The sequence below is a fragment of the Petromyzon marinus genome, chromosome 80, assembly GCF_048934315.1.
Source record: "Petromyzon marinus isolate PM22_M1 ecotype Great Lakes invasive population chromosome 80, UKy_Petmar_22M1.pri1.0, whole genome shotgun sequence".
NCBI lineage: Eukaryota > Metazoa > Chordata > Hyperoartia > Petromyzontiformes > Petromyzontidae > Petromyzon > Petromyzon marinus.
This window is the reverse complement of record NC_133746.1, coordinates 283,961-300,178: the sequence shown is the minus strand read 5'-3', so window position 1 is coordinate 300,178 and position 16,218 is coordinate 283,961. Positions and strand designations below refer to the sequence as shown.

General features: G+C 47.0%; 1 protein-coding gene across 1 annotated transcript in view; it reads right to left on the bottom strand.

The window, feature by feature from the left end:
• Positions 1 to 9,394: 9,394 nt before the first annotated feature.
• LOC116958613 (von Willebrand factor A domain-containing protein 5A-like) overlaps positions 9,395 to 16,218 on the bottom strand; it is a 53,890-nt gene continuing 47,066 nt past the window's right edge. Inside the window, exons 12-15 of the mRNA XM_076057274.1 lie at positions 15,614 to 15,772; positions 14,065 to 14,177; positions 12,549 to 12,835; positions 9,395 to 9,744 (exon numbers count right to left, since the gene is read on the bottom strand). Of these exons, the coding sequence (XP_075913389.1) occupies positions 9,491 to 9,744; positions 12,549 to 12,835; positions 14,065 to 14,177; positions 15,614 to 15,772 (813 nt within the window). The 3' untranslated portion in view covers positions 9,395 to 9,490. The remainder of the gene's footprint in view (positions 9,745 to 12,548; positions 12,836 to 14,064; positions 14,178 to 15,613; positions 15,773 to 16,218) is intronic.

The window sequence follows — 16,218 nt, the reverse complement described above, 5'->3', positions numbered from 1 at the left end:
AGCTGGAATTTCGCCACTGAAATTCTCAGGACCTGGAATTTAGCCATTGAAATTTTCAGGAGCTGGAATTTAGCCACTGAAATTCTCAGGAGCTGGAATCTAGCCACTGAAATTCTCAGGAGCTGGAATTTTACCAACTGAAATTTTCAGGACCTGAAATTTATCCACTGAAATTCTCAGGATCTGAAATTTTAGCAACTGAAATTCTCAGGACCTGAAATTTAGCCACTGAAATTCTCAGGACCTGAAATTTAGCCACTGGAATTCTCAGGACCTGGAATTTAGCCACTGAAATTCTCAAGAGCTGGAATTTTAGCAATTGAAATTCTCAGGACCTGGAATTTATCCACTGGAATTCTCAGGAGCTGGAATTTTAGCAACTGAAATTTTCAGCAGCTGTATTTTATCCACTGAAATTCTCAGGAGCTGGAATTTCGCCACTGAAATTCTCAGGACCTGGAATTTAGCCATTGAAATTTTCAGGAGCTGGAATTTAGCCACTGAAATTCTCAGGAGCTGGAATTTAGCCACTGAAATTCTCAGGAGCTGGAATTTTACCAACTGAAATTCTCAGAACCTGGAATTTATCCACTGAAATTCTCAGGAGCTGAAATTTTAGCAACTGAAATTCTCAGGACCTGAAATTTAGCCACTGAAATTCTCAAGAGCTGGAATTTTAGCAATTGAAATTCTCAGGACCTGGAATTTATCCACTGGAATTCTCAGGACCTGGAATTTATCCACTGAAATTCTCAGGACCTGGAATTTATCCACTGAAATGATCAGGACCTGGAATTTATCCACTGAAATTCTCAGGACCTGGAATTTATCCACTGAAATTCTCAGGAGCTGGAATTTAGCCACTGAAATTTTCGGGAGCTGGAATTTAGCCACTAAAATTCTCAGGAGTTGGAATTTTAGCAATTGAAATTCTCAGGACCTGGAATTTATCCACTGAAATTATCAGGAGCTGGAATTTCGCCACTGAAATTCTCAGGACCTGGAATTTAGCCATTGAAATTTTCAGGAGCTGGAATTTAGCCACTGAAATTCTCAGGAGCTGGAATCTAGCCACTGAAATTCTCAGGAGCTGGAATTTTACCAACTGAAATTCTCAGGACCTGAAATTTATCCACTGAAATTCTCAGGATCTGAAATTTTAGCAACTGAAATTCTCAGGAGCTGGAATTTAGCCACTGAAATTCTCAGGAGCTGGAATTTTAGCAACTGAAATTCTCAGGACCTGAAATTTAGCCACTGAAATTCTCAAGAGCTGGAATTTTAGCAACTGAAATTCTCAGGACCTGGAATTTATCCACTGGAATTCTCAGGAGCTGGAATTTTAGCAACTGAAATTTTCAGGAGCTGTATTTTATCCACTGAAATTCTCAGGAGCTGGAATTTCGCCACTGAAATTCTCAGGACCTGGAATTTAGCCATTGAAATTTTCAGGAGCTGGAATTTAGCCACTGAAATTCTCAGGAGCTGGAATCTAGCCACTGAAATTCTCAGGAGCTGGAATTTTACCAACTGAAATTCTCAGGACCTGGAATTTATCCACTGAAATTCTCAGGAGCTGAAATTTTAGCAACTGAAATTCTCAGGACCTGAAATTTAGCCACTGAAATTCTCAAGAGCTGGAATTTTAGCAACTGAAATTCTCAGGACCTGGAATTTATCCACTGGAATTCTCAGGAGCTGGAATTTTAGCAACTGAAATTTTCAGGAGCTGTATTTTATCCACTGAAATTCTCAGGAGCTGTAATTTCGCCACTGAAATTCTCAGGACCTGGAATTTAGCCATTGAAATTTTCAGGAGCTGGAATTTAGCCACTGAAATTCTCAGGAGCTGGAATCTAGGCACTGAAATTCTCAGGAGCTGGAATTTTTCCAACTGAAATTCTCAGGACCTGGAATTTATCCACTGAAATTCTCAGGAGCTGAAATTTTAGCAACTGAAATTCTCAGGACCTGAAATTTAGCCACTGAAATTCTCAAGAGCTGGAATTTTAGCAATTGAAATTTTCAGGACCTGGAATTTATCCACTGGAATTCTCAGGACCTGGAATTTATCCACTGAAATTCTCAGGACCTGGAATTTATCCACTGAAATTATCAGGACCTGGAATTTATCCACTGAAATTCTCAGGACCTGGAATTTATCCACTTGAATTCTCAGGAGCTGGAATTTAGCCACTGAAATTTTCGGGAGCTGGAATTTAGCCACTAAAATTCTCAGGAGTTGGAATTTTAGCAATTGAAATTCTCAGGACCTGGAATTTATCCACTGAAATTATCAGGAGCTGGAATTTCGCCACTGAAATTCTCAGGACCTGGAATTTAGCCATTGAAATTTTCAGGAGCTGGAATTTAGCCACTGAAATTCTCAGGAGCTGGAATCTAGCCACTGAAATTCTCAGGAGCTGGAATTTTACCAACTGAAATTCTCAGGACCTGAAATTTATCCACTGAAATTCTCAGGATCTGAAATTTTAGCAACTGAAATTCTCAGGACCTGAAATTTAGCCACTGAAATTCTCAAGAGCTGGAATTTTAGCAATTGAAATTCTCAGGACCTGGAATTTATCCACTGGAATTCTCAGGAGCTGGAATTTTAGCAACTGAAATTTTCAGGAGCTGTATTTTATCCACTGAAATTCTCAGGAGCTGGAATTTCGCCACTGAAATTCTCAGGACCTGGAATTTAGCCATTGAAATTTTCAGGAGCTGGAATTTAGCCACTGAAATTCTCAGGAGCTGGAATCTAGCCACTGAAATTCTCAGGAGCTGGAATTTTACCAACTGAAATTCTCAGGACCTGGAATTTATCCACTGAAATTCTCAGGAGCTGAAATTTTAGCAACTGAAATTCTCAGGACCTGAAATTTAGCCACTGAAATTCTCAAGAGCTGGAATTTTAGCAACTTAAATTCTCAGGACCTGGAATTTATCCACTGAAATTCTCAGGACCTGGAATTTATCCACTGAAATGATCAGGACCTGGAATTTATCCACTGAAATTCTCAGGACCTGGAATTTATCCACTGAAATTCTCAGGAGCTGGAATTTAGCCACTGAAATTTTCGGGAGCTGGAATTTAGCCACTAAAATTCTCAGGAGTTGGAATTTTAGCAATTGAAATTCTCAGGACCTGGAATTTATCCACTGAAATTATCAGGACCTGGAATTTCGCCACTGAAATTCTCAGGAGCTGGAATTTTCGCGAGCTGGAATTTAGCCACTAAAATTCTCAGGAGCTGGAATTTTAGCAATTGAAATTCTCAGGACCTGGAATTTATCCACAGAAATTCTCAGGACCTGGAATTTATCCACTGAAATTCTCAGGACCTGGAATCTAGCCACTGAAATTCTCAGGAGCTGGAATTTTAGAAACTGAAATTCTCAGGACCTGGAATTTAGCCACTAAAATTCTCAGGAGCTGGAATTTAGCCACTGAAATTCTCAGGAGCTGGAATTTAGCCACAAATTATCAGGAGCTGGAATTTAGCCACTGAAATTCTCAGGAGCTGGAATCTATCTACTGAAATTCACAGGAGCTGGAATTTTAGCAAATGAAATTCTCCAGAGCTGGAATTTCGACACTGAAATTCTCAGGACATGGAATTTTAGCAACTGAAATTCTCAGTACCTGGAATTTAGCCACTAAAATTTTCAGGAGCTGGAATTTAGTGTGTGTATTATTAGTGTGTGTGTGTATTATTAGTGTGTGTATTATAAGTGTATGTGTATTATTAGTATCTGTTATTACTGTCTGTGTGTTATTAGTGTCTGTGTTATTAGTGTTTGTGGTATTAGTGTCTGTGTGTTATCAGTGTCTGTATTATCAATGTCTGTGTATTATTAGTGTCCGTGTATTATTAGTGTCTGTGTATTATTAGTGTCTGTGTGTTATTAGTGTCTGTGTTATTAGTGTCTGTGTGTTATCAGTGTCTGTGTGTTATCAGTGTCTGTGTATTATTAGTGTCTGTGTATTATTAGTGTGTGTGTATTATTAGTGTCTGTGTATTATTAGTGTGTATTATTTGTCTGTATTATTAGTGTATATGTATTATTAGTGTATGTGTATTTTTAGTGTCTGTGTATTATTAGTGTATGTGAATTATTAGTGTCTGTGTATTATTAGTGTCTGTGTATTAGTGTCTGTGTATTATTAGTGTCTGTGTATTATTAGTGTATGTGTGTTATTAGTGTATGTGTGTTATTAGTGTCTGTGTTATCAGTGTCTGTGTATTATCAGTGTGTGTGTGTTATCAGTGTCTGTGTGTTATCAGTGTCTGTGTATTAGTGTATGTGTATTATTAGTGTCTGTGTATTATTAGTGTCTGTGTATTATTAGTGGCTGTGTATTATTAGTGTATGTGTATTATTAGTGTCTGTGTATTATTAGTGTCTGTGTATTATTAGTGTGTGTGTATTATCAGTGTCTGTGTGTTATCAGTGTCTGTGTATTATTAGTGTCTGTGTATTATTAGTGTCTGTGTATTATTAGTGTGTGTATTATTAGTGTGTGTGTGTTATTAGTGTCTGTGTATTATTTGTGTCTGTATTATTAGTGTATATGTATTATTAGTGTCTGTGTATTATTAGCGTCTGTGTATTATTAGTGTCTGTGTATTATTAGTGTCTGTGAATGTATTAGTGTCTGAATTATTAGTGTCTGTGTATTATTAGTTTCTGTAATATTATTGCCTGTGTATTATTAGTGTCTGTGTATTATTTGTGTCTGTGTGCGTGTTCTTGTCTTTGAATGTTTATAATTAGCATGGTAACCGTAGAGTGAGGTGTACTGTCACGTGGGGTGTTCTGTTGCCTGGTGTACTGTAGCGTGGTGTACTGTAGCATAGGTAACTGTAGTCTGTGTACTGTAAAGTCTGGTATACTGTAGTCTATCGTGCATTATGTTTTGTATAGCACAGTGGGTAGTGCACTACAGTGTGTAGAGTGCGGCACAGGTGGTGTGCGTGTGTGCCGTGGGTGGTGTGAGTGGGGAGGTGTGTATGTATGTATGTGAGTGGGTGAGTGGATGTTTGTGTGAGTAGGTATGTAAGTGGGTGTGTGGGTTTGTGAGTGGGTGTGTGGGTTTGTGGGTATGTGAGTAGGTGTATGGGAATATGAGTGGGTGTGTGAGTGGGGACGGGGTGTGTAGGTAGATGGATCAGTCCGTGTGAGGGGCTAGTAACACCTCCACCTGCCACTTTGTCTACCAAGCACCACGGTACAAACACCGAAATAATCTCGTGACGGGCGTCCATGACGCCTTCTGGCCAAACTCCACCTGACAGAGCCAGGAGACTGAACCCCCCTCCCCTCCTCCAAGGGTTCTTCCAGGAACAGCAGAACACTGAGGTTCACCAAGTGAAATGTTCGGACACTCATTGCAGAGGAGAGGCTACCACTCCTCTGTCGGGAGATTGACCGGTACCGCCTGGACCTCTGTGTAATACAGGAGGTCCGGTAGACCAGTTATGGCTGCAGTCATAATGAGGGGTGGACAACTCTCTACTCAGGGCAGGAAACTTCCAAACAGCAGAAAGTGGCACTCCTTTTGAATAAAATAATGAATGTGGTGTGGGAGCATGGTGGTGAGGTGTAGGAAACTGTAAGCCCCAGGCTACTGTGGGATCACCTCCCCGTCGACAAGAGGTGACGAATGGTGTTGGTTGCTTGTGCCTCCACCGATAGTGGACATCAGGGGAGGGATGCAGACAAGGCCAATTAGTCAAACGCCTTTTAAAACCTCCTGTCCCAGGTGCTGGCTAAAGTGGCTCTTCGGAATGGAGTCATCCTGTTGGGTGACTTTAATGCCCGAGTTGGTCATGATGCAGACACCTGGGTTGGAGTGATTGGAAGGCATGGGCCAGATCAACTAAATAAAAATGGTTGGAGGCTGTTGGACTTCTGTGCAGCCCATGGGATTGTAATTACCAACAGCATAGGTGCATCTATACAACACCACGGATGCGCGCCGGGTCCAAGCAAGAACATCTCCTGGACTACATAGTGATGGAACAGCGGATTGGGGCCCATGTCCTTGACACCAGAACCTACCGTGGAGCTGTTCTACCCACTGAACATCGACTTGTCATCTGTAAGATGTGTCTGCCATTCTTCCACTCCAGTGGTAGACGTCCATCTAGGACCCCATTCACACCCACAGTGGCCTGGTCTCAGCTAGCTGAGGATAGTTGCAAGCAGGAATTTTAACATCGCTTGCAGCTGGGGTTGGCATCGTCCCCCCTTTCTGCTGATGCTGAGGGGAAATTGGTGAGGTTCAGGACTGTGGCTTATGGAGATGCAATTGCTGCATTGGGTACGCGGTCCAGACCTCCCCAGAGACACTGGCTGAAGGTGGAGGTGTTTCTGCTCATTGAGAAATAATGACAGGCTCACTCCCATCGTCTACAACATCCAACATCGGAAAATGAGGAGGCTTACCGCAGTCTTGGCCGGGAGATTCGGAGAGCCATGCAGTGATGAAAGAATGAGTGGTGGGAGCGGGTTACTGAGGAGATGGAGTCTGCCTTAGTAGCCCGTAATCACAAATCACTATTCAACTCCATGAAAAAAAGTAACTTCCAGCGCCTCACCTATCACCATCCTTAAGGAAAAGAGCGGTAATCCATTATTTGACCCCCAGAAACAGACTTGCAGGTTTGCAGGGCATTCTTGTGAGGTCTTGGAGGAGGGGAATGCCCTCAGCCCAGACAACATGGGGAAAAGTGGGGACGACCCTGCTAGGGCTGCGGTGCCTCAAATATTGGCAGAAGTAGCCACCCCTTCTGAATGGTTGGCTGAGGTGCCATCCGTGGAGGAAGTGAAAGGCGCGATCCAAATTCTGAGATGAGGAAAAGCGCCGTCCATAGACGATCTCCCAACTGAAATGCTAAGAGAGGGTGGCATCTGTGTGCGGACTGCCCGACTTGATTTGATCACAAATTTCTGGACCACAGGATGGGTTCTGCAGGATTGGGAAGATGCCCTAGTGGTCCCCCTCTTTAAGAAGGGAGATTGCACAGAATGTAACAACTACAGGGGCCTATCACTCCTCAGTGTGAGGCCGGGAAAGGTCCTGGCAAGGATTATTCAAAATCGCCTTGCCAGGCATGCTGAGGAGAGGCTTGTGGAGCCCCAATGTGGTTTCAGACCAGGGCACTCCTGCACAGATGCCATATTCTCTATCCTGCTACAGCAAAGGTGTAGGGAATTCCTACAAGATCAATATATCTGCTTTGTTGACCTGGTCAAGGCCTATGATATAATCAACTGGCCAGGGCTCTGGGTTTTCCTTCATTCTATCAGAGCCCCTGACTCCCTGCTTACAATCATTAAGGGCATTCATGATGTTGGGCAGGCCCGGGTAAAGCTACGTGGGCAGGAGTCCGAGCCATTCCCTGTTCACCTTGGAGTGCGAAAAGAATGTGCTCTGGCTCCCACATTATTCAACATAATTCTTCACCACGTACTTCGAGAAGCTTTCCATGGCTGTACCAGAGGAATTTTATGAGTAACTCCGGTTTTACAGCAGATATCTCACTCCGAATCAGTCGGGCGGCATTATCCTTTCATCGGCTGCGTAATGCTGTGTGGAAGCTACCTGATCTGTCGCGCCATACAAAGCTTCGGGTCTTCTCAGCCACAGTAATGCCCTCCCTTCTCTATGCTCTTATGAAACATTTGCGCTGGTTACAAACATTTAGGCTGGCCTGCCTCCGAACCATCCTGGTTTTAACCAGGCTGGATTATGTCAGGAGCTCACAAATCATTGAAAGATCTGGACACATTCCCATCAGTAAGCTCCTCTCGCAGGCAAGGCTACATTGGCTGGGTCATGTAGCCCGCATGCCCAGCCACCGCATGCCCACGCAGTTGCTGGATAGAGGGGGCTAAATGAGCATGGCCAGAGAAGGGATGGACTGATGCGGAATGGCAGGATGTGGAGCCGAGTGGACTTCCCGACGACTGGTAGCAGTGATGTCAAGATTTGCCTTTGTGGAAGAGGCTCATGAAGGACGCTACTGGGCAGTTGGAGGCAGTCACCGTCCAACAACAACTGAGGGCGGAGCGCCGTGTGGATAAAATGCAGCAAGTTGGCACAGTAGAGGGTACAACTGGTGGTGCATCTACCAGTCATCTCAGTCAGCCAACCCATGGCACCTGCTGGGTCTGTCCCGTGACCTCTTGTCAGTAAGCTTTCGATACTTCACGTGGCCTCAAAATTCACCTGACCTGGTACAGGCGCCGTGGTAGTCTAGCGGTTAGCGCGCTGCGCTACAAACCTGGCGACCCGGGTTCGATTCCCACTCACGGCCAACACCAGTGATGACTATCTGAACCGATCCTGGGCCTCCCCTAGGTTGGCTCAGCATCAAATGAGTACCTGGTGCAATGTGAAAACATCGCCACTAGGGAGACAAAGGCGGCCGGGCGTGGTGTTGGCCACCCACTCCCTCATGTGCCGTGCCGGCCTTTATAGGTGCTCGTATATAAATCAACCCCAAGTACTGTACTGAAGAAGCTTGACTCAATTTATCACTCAGCCTTAAGATTTGCATTGAACTGCCCATATAGGACTCACCACTGTGATCTCTACATTGGGTCAAACTTAACATCTCTTAATGTTCGACGGCTTATTCACGATGTACTTACAAAAAAATCCGCAGACTACCTGCTGGATCTCCTCTCTGTTTCGACAAATGTGACCTAAGGTCTTCGCTCATTTACCAGCTTCACATTCCGTATTGCCATACAAATACTTGAGGAAGGACCTTTGTTATTGATGCCCCCAGGGTCTGGAATGCTATTGCCAATAAACTGCAACTTGAATCACTACCTATGAGATCTTCACTCAAAACTGCTCTAGAGGAGTTTTACACCACTAGCTGCCACTGCTATTCAGTGGCCTAAAATCAAATGTTTTCGCTCCGGATGACCGTTGAAAAGTATGATCTTGTGTTTTGATTTAGTGTGCTGATCTTAAAGGTGCATTGAAAAATGTTGATACTCCTACTGATGCTCCTGCTGTTGTGGAGTGACTCATGCAGCCAGCTATGGCTGCAGGGTTTGGTGGTACATGTTGTTTCTGTCGTTTATTGTGAAAATTCGGTCACAGTTCCTATGATCACTGTTACATTGCTTATGGCTTTATTTTGGTGATTTCGAAAAGTTTTTTGGTTTGGCCATGTTTGTTTGTTTGTTGTAGTACGGAGTTAGACTGATGGCTTTAATCTAAGTTGTCTTGTGGTTGTTGTTTGTTGTTTGACTTGCATCCCACTGGGATTTTTGCACACAGCGTTGGTGTACGGTGCTTTTTCTGGAAGACTGCAGTTTTTTCCTGGATTTTTCTGTTTGCACGTAGTCACTTTAAGATGTTTTCTTGTTCATGTTTTTGTTTTGTTGCGGTTGCACCCGATTCAGGAGCCGAATGGCTCACGGGCTATACCTAATAAACTGAAACTAACAGCACTTGCCCCTACAGTCTGTTAAGGCTAAACGGGGGATCTTTATCTATTTGTCTTTGTATCTGTGCTTGTCGCTGTGTGTGTGTATCTGTACGTGTCGCTCTGTGTATTGTGTGTGTCGCTGTGTGTGTATTTGTGCATGTCGCTGTGTGTGTGTGTGTGCATCTGTGTGTGTGTGCATCTGTGTGTGTGTGTATGTGGTACGCACATGTTGTAGTGGATCTTGGAGTATCCAATGAATTCAAGTCCATCATGTGCATGGGCACTGCAAAAAAAAATCACCACGTCATCCTCACTACGTCATCATCATCACCAACTGAACGAAACACTGAACTAAAAAAACACCTACCAACAGACTGACCGACTAACACACAAACCGACTAACACACAAACTGACTAACACACAAACTGACTAACACACAAACTGACTAACACACAAACTGACTAACACACAAACTGACTAACACACAAACTGACTAACACACAAACTGACTAACACACAAACTGACTAACACACAAACCGACTAACACACAAACTGACTAACACACAAACTGACTAACACACAAACCGACTAACACACAAACCGACTAACACACAAACTGACTAACACAAACTGGCTAACACACAAACTGACTAACACACAAACCGACTAACACACAAACCGACTAACACAAACTGACTAACACACAAACTGACTAACACACAAACTGGCTAACACAAAGACTGACTAACACACAAACTGACTAACACACAAACTGACTAACACACAAACTGGCTAACACAAAGACTGACTAACACACAAACTGACTAACACACAAACCGACTAACACACAAACTGACTAACACACAAACTGACTAACACACAAACTGACTAACACAAACCGACTAACACAAACCGACTTACACACAAACTGACTAACACACAAACCGACTAACACACAAACTGACTAACACACAAACTGACTAACACACAAACTGACTAACACAAACCGACTAACACACAAACTGACTAACACACAAACCGACTAACACACAAACTGACTAACACACAAACTGACTAACACAAACTGACTAACACACAAACCGACTAACACACAAACTGACTAACACACAAACCAACTAACACACAAACTGACTAACACAAACTGACTAACACACAAACCGACTAACACACAAACCGACTAACACACAAACTGACTAACACACAAACTGACTAACACACAAACTGACTAACACAAACCGACTAACACACAAACCGACTAACACACAAACTGGCTAACACACAAAGTGACTAACACAAACCGACTAACACACAAACCGACTAACACACAAACCGACTAACACACAAACCGACTAATACACAAACTGACTAACACAAACTGACTAACACACAAACCGACTAACACACAAACTGACTAACACACAAACCGACTAACACACAAACTGACTAACACAAACCGACTAACACAAACCGACTAACACACAAACTGACTAACACACAAACTGACTAACACACAAACCGACTAACACACAAACTGACTAACACAAACCGACTAACACACAAACCGACTAACACACAAACTGACTAACACACAAACCGACTAACACACAAACTGACTAACACACAAACCGACTAACACACAAACCGACTAACACACAAACCGACTAACACACAAACTGACTAACACACAAACTGACTAACACACAAACTGACTAACACACAAACCGACTAACACACAAACTGACTAACACAAACCGACTAACACACAAACTGACTAACACACAAACCGACTAACACACAAACTGACTAACACACAAACTGACTAACACACAAACTGACTAACACACAAACCGACTAACACACAAACCGACTAACACACAAACCGACTAACACACAAACTAACTAACACACAAACTGACTAACACACAAACTGACTAACACACAAACTGACTAACACACTTACCAACTATAACACTGACCAACATATTGGCCGATCAACACACTGGCCAGCAAAACACACTGTCTGACTAACACACTGACCGACTGACACACTTACCGACTAACACACTGACCGACCGACACACTGACCGACTGACACACTGACCGACTAACACACTGACCGACCAACACACTGACCTACTAACACACTGACCTACTAACACTGACCTACTAACACATTGGCCGACCAACAAACTGACCTACTAACACACTGACCTACTTACAGATTGGCCGACTAACAAACTGACCGACTAACAAGCTGACCGACTAATAAACTGACCTACTAACACACTGACCGACTGACACACTGACCGACCAACACACTGACCGACCAACACACTGACCGACTAACACACTGACCGACTAACACACTGACCTACTAACACACTGACCTACTAACACATTGGCCGACCAACAAACTGACCTACTAACACACTGACCTACTAACACACTGACCTACTAACACACTGACCTACTAACACCCTGACCTACTGACACACTGACCTACTAACACATTGGCTGACCAACAAACTGACCTACTAACACACTGACTGACTAACGCACCATCCGACTTTCACACTATCATACCGACTAGGCAGATGCACAGACACAGCAATTAAGTGACCGGCAAACGACAACACAGGCTGAGAGACAGAGAGACATACAGGGACTGACCGACTGACATACCCCCAGACACACCGACTGACTGACATGCCCACAGACAGACACCCTGACCGACTGACATACCCACAAACAGATACACCAACTGACTTACCCAAAGACAGACACAATGACCAAGTAACTGACCCACAGACAGACACACCGCCTGACTAATATACCCACAGACTGACCGACTGCCAGATCGACAGACTGACACACAGACTGAGTGACATGCTGACAAACCATATCACAGACCCACAGACCGACCAATTGACATATCCACAGACAGACAGACAGACCGTCCGACTGACAAACCCACAGACTGATTGACCCACACGCTGACTGACAGAACCACTGACCCACAGACCGACCACACAAAGCCACCCACCCACCTCCCCCCGCTTCTAACCTGAACCACGGAAGAAGTGATGGCGTGGGGTGGGGCGCTCCTGCATGGCGGCCCCTAGTGGCTGGCGGGAGTCGATGTCCACTCCAACGAAGGCCGTGTAGGGGGACACGATGCCCGACTCCACGCTCAGCGCCACCACTCGCTCCCGGCGAGCCTTGGCCTCCTCCTCCTCATTATTCTTATTCCGCTGCTCCGTATCGCCCGGCGCCGGCGTAGAGTCGGGGGCGTTGGGACCCGACACGAGGTGGCGGATCATCGCCTTGGCTGCGAGCCAGTGCAGGGTGGTGCTGGGAGAGGTCACGGTGGAGGGGGGTTGTAGAGGCTCACTCTTGAGCCTGAGAACCGCTCGCTGAGAGTCTCACTCTCTGGGTCTGCCTGAGCTGCTGCTGCTGCTGCTCCTTGGTCCTGTCATGTTGCTGGGTTCCCCTAACCAGCTTCATCAAGTGAATGGTTTCAGTACGATGATTGATGAGCTTGAAAAGTCAACATCATCATCTAATCTTCTTTGGTTCTTTCGGTAAAGTCACGTAGAATGAGAATAAAATAATAAATTGATGAAATAAAATAACGCAATGATATTCTCACGACGTTTCTTTATTTTATTCTCATTCTACCTGGTGACTTTACCGAAAGAACCAAAGAAGATGAATCCTTGCAGTCACGAACGCTTTAAATCGAAATCATCATCTAATGTCTGGGAACCTCGGGGTAATTTTTTTATCCCGCCTTGAACTTTTGAGTGTCATGCAAGGAATGTGACTTAAGGTCTCCTCCTTCTGTCACCTGTTACGAGTGAGAGTCTCATTCTCCCTGAGTCTCACTGCAGACTCTGGCCCTGGGCCCGTTCTCCTCCTGGAGTCTCACTCCAGACTCTGACCCTGAGACCATGATTGAAAGCGATGGCACTTAGATTAAATAGTGTGGAATGCAGCAACTGAGAGCAGAGTGTAAAGGGAGTTGAAGCTCCGAGTTGGGTTTTTGTGAGACCAGGTGAGAAATAACGAGATCAGGGATGAGTCTCATTCACATGAGTGGGTGAGAATGAGTGGGTGGGTGAATGAGCGGGTGAGTAGGTGATCGATCAGGTGGGTGAATGAGTGAGTGGGTGAATGAGCAGGTGGGTCAATGAGCAGATTTGTGAATGAGTGGGTGGGTGAATGAGTGGATGAATCAGTGGGTGGATGAACTAGATCATGGTGAAATTAGCATGTGGATGAACGAGCGGGTAGGTGAATGAGGAGCTCGGTTAATTAATGGGTGAATGAGTGGGTGAGTGAATAAGTAGGTGGGTGAATAAGCGGGTGAGTGAATGAGTGGTTGGGTGAAGTAAGGAGTGGGTGAACGAGCAGGAGGTTGAATCAGTGGGTAGGTGAAGGAGCGGGTGGTTGAATGAACGGGTCAGTGAATGAGTGGGAAGGTTGAATCAGCAGGTGGGTGAACGAGTGGATGGGTGAACGATCGGATGGGTGAATAAGTGGGTGAGTGAACAAGTGGGTGACTGAGGGGGGCTACATACCGGGACTCGTCAGGGTTGGCGGTCTGGCTGGTGATGGGAACCCGGTTCTCCACGGACTCCCCATTTAGGGAGTACTTGAGCACTGCCTCGCCCTGCCATGGGGCAGCCGGAGCCTGTAGAGATGAGAGGCCCAGTCTGGGAGACTGAACGTGAGACTCAGTCCCTCCCTGAGTCTCACTCTGACCCAGAGATCCAGTCACCCCGAGTCTCACTCTGACCCAGTGACCCGGTCACCCCGAGTCTCACTCTGACCCAGAGACCCAGTCACCCCGAGTCTCACTCTGACCCAGAGACCCGGTCACCCCGAGTCTCACTCTGACCCAGAGATCCGGTCACCCCGAGTCTCACTCTGACCCAGTGACCCGGTCACCCCGAGTCTCACTCTGACCCAGAGACCCGGTCACCCTGAGTCTCACTCTGACCCAGAGACCCAGTCACCCCGAGTCTCACCCTGACCCACAGACCCGGTCACCCCGAGTCTCACTCTGACCCAGAGACCCGGTCACCCCGAGTCTCACTCTGACCCAGAGACCCGGTCACCCCGAGTCTCACTCTGACCCTGAGACCCGGTCACCCCGAGTCTCACTCTGACCCAGAGACCCGGTCACCCCGAGTCTCACCCTGACCCACAGACCCGGTCACCCCGAGTCTCACTCTGACCCAGAGACCCGGTCACCCCGAGTCTCACCCTGACCCACAGACCCGGTCACCCCGAGTCTCACTCTGACCCAGTGACCCGGTCACCCCGAGTCTCACTCTGACCCAGAGACCCGGTCACCCCGAGTCTCACTCTGACCCACAGACCCGGTCACCCCGAGTCTCACTCTGACCCAGAGACCAGGTCACCCCGAGTCTCACTCTGACCCAGAGACCCGGTCACCCCGAGTCTCACTCTGACCCAGAGACCCGGTCACCCCGAGTCTCACTCTGACCCTGAGACCCGGTCACCCCGAGTCTCACTCTGACCCAGAGACCCGGTCACCCCGAGTCTCACCCTGACCCACAGACCCGGTCACCCCGAGTCTCACTCTGACCCAGAGACCCGGTCACCCCGAGTCTCACCCTGACCCACAGACCCGGTCACCCCGAGTCTCACTCTGACCCAGTGACCCGGTCACCCCGAGTCTCACTCTGACCCAGAGACCCGGTCACCCCGAGTCTCACTCTGACCCACAGACCCGGTCACCCCGAGTCTCACTCTGACCCAGAGACCAGGTCACCCCGAGTCTCACTCTGACCCAGAGACCCGGTCACCCCGAGTCTCACTCTGACCCTGAGACCCGGACACCCCGAGTCTCACCCTGACCCACAGACCCGGTCACCCCGAGTCTCACTCTGACCCTGAGACCCGGTCACCCGGAGTCTCACTCTGACCCAGAGACCCGGTCACCCCGAGTCTCACTCTGACCCAGAGACCAAGGTCACCCCGAGTCTCACTCCAGACTCTGACCCTGGGACCCGGTCTTCCCGACGCTCAATTAGACTTGTCCCCATGTCTCGCCGTGTCTAAGCAGGTCCCCGTGTCCCCGCGTGTTGCGTGCGGTCTCACGGTGCCAGCGAGCTGTGCGTAGAGGATGGTTCGCTCGCCCAGGAAGATGCTGCGTGGCACCTCGGGCACCACGACGGCCGACAGGCCCGGTGGGAGGCTCCAAGAGAGTGACACGGAGGTCAGCGTGGGCTGGAGGGCGCACTTCAGGGCCTTCAGCACCTGGGGTGGTGGGCACGGAGATGCAGACAGAGTGAGGGAGACAGAGGGGGGGAGGGAGATGGAAAGACAAGTAAAGGGGTGAGGGAGGAAGGGAGGCAGGGATGGAGGCAGGGAGGGAGATGCAGAGAGATAGGACGGGAGATGGAGAGACAAGTAGAGTGAGAAGGGGAGATGGACCGAGTGGTGGGGAGATGGAGAGAGAGAGGGAGATGGAGGGAGGGAGATGGAGGGAGGGAGATTGAGAGAGAGGGAGATGGAGGGAGGGAGATGGAGGGAGGGAGATTGAGAGAGAGGGAGATGGAGGGAGGGAGATGGAGGGAGATGGAGGGAGGGAGATGGAGGGAGGGAGATGGAGGGAGGGAGATTGAGAGAGAGGGAGATTGAGGGAGAGGGAGATGGAGAGAGAGGGAGATGGAGAGAGAGGGAGATGGAGGGAGAGGGAGATT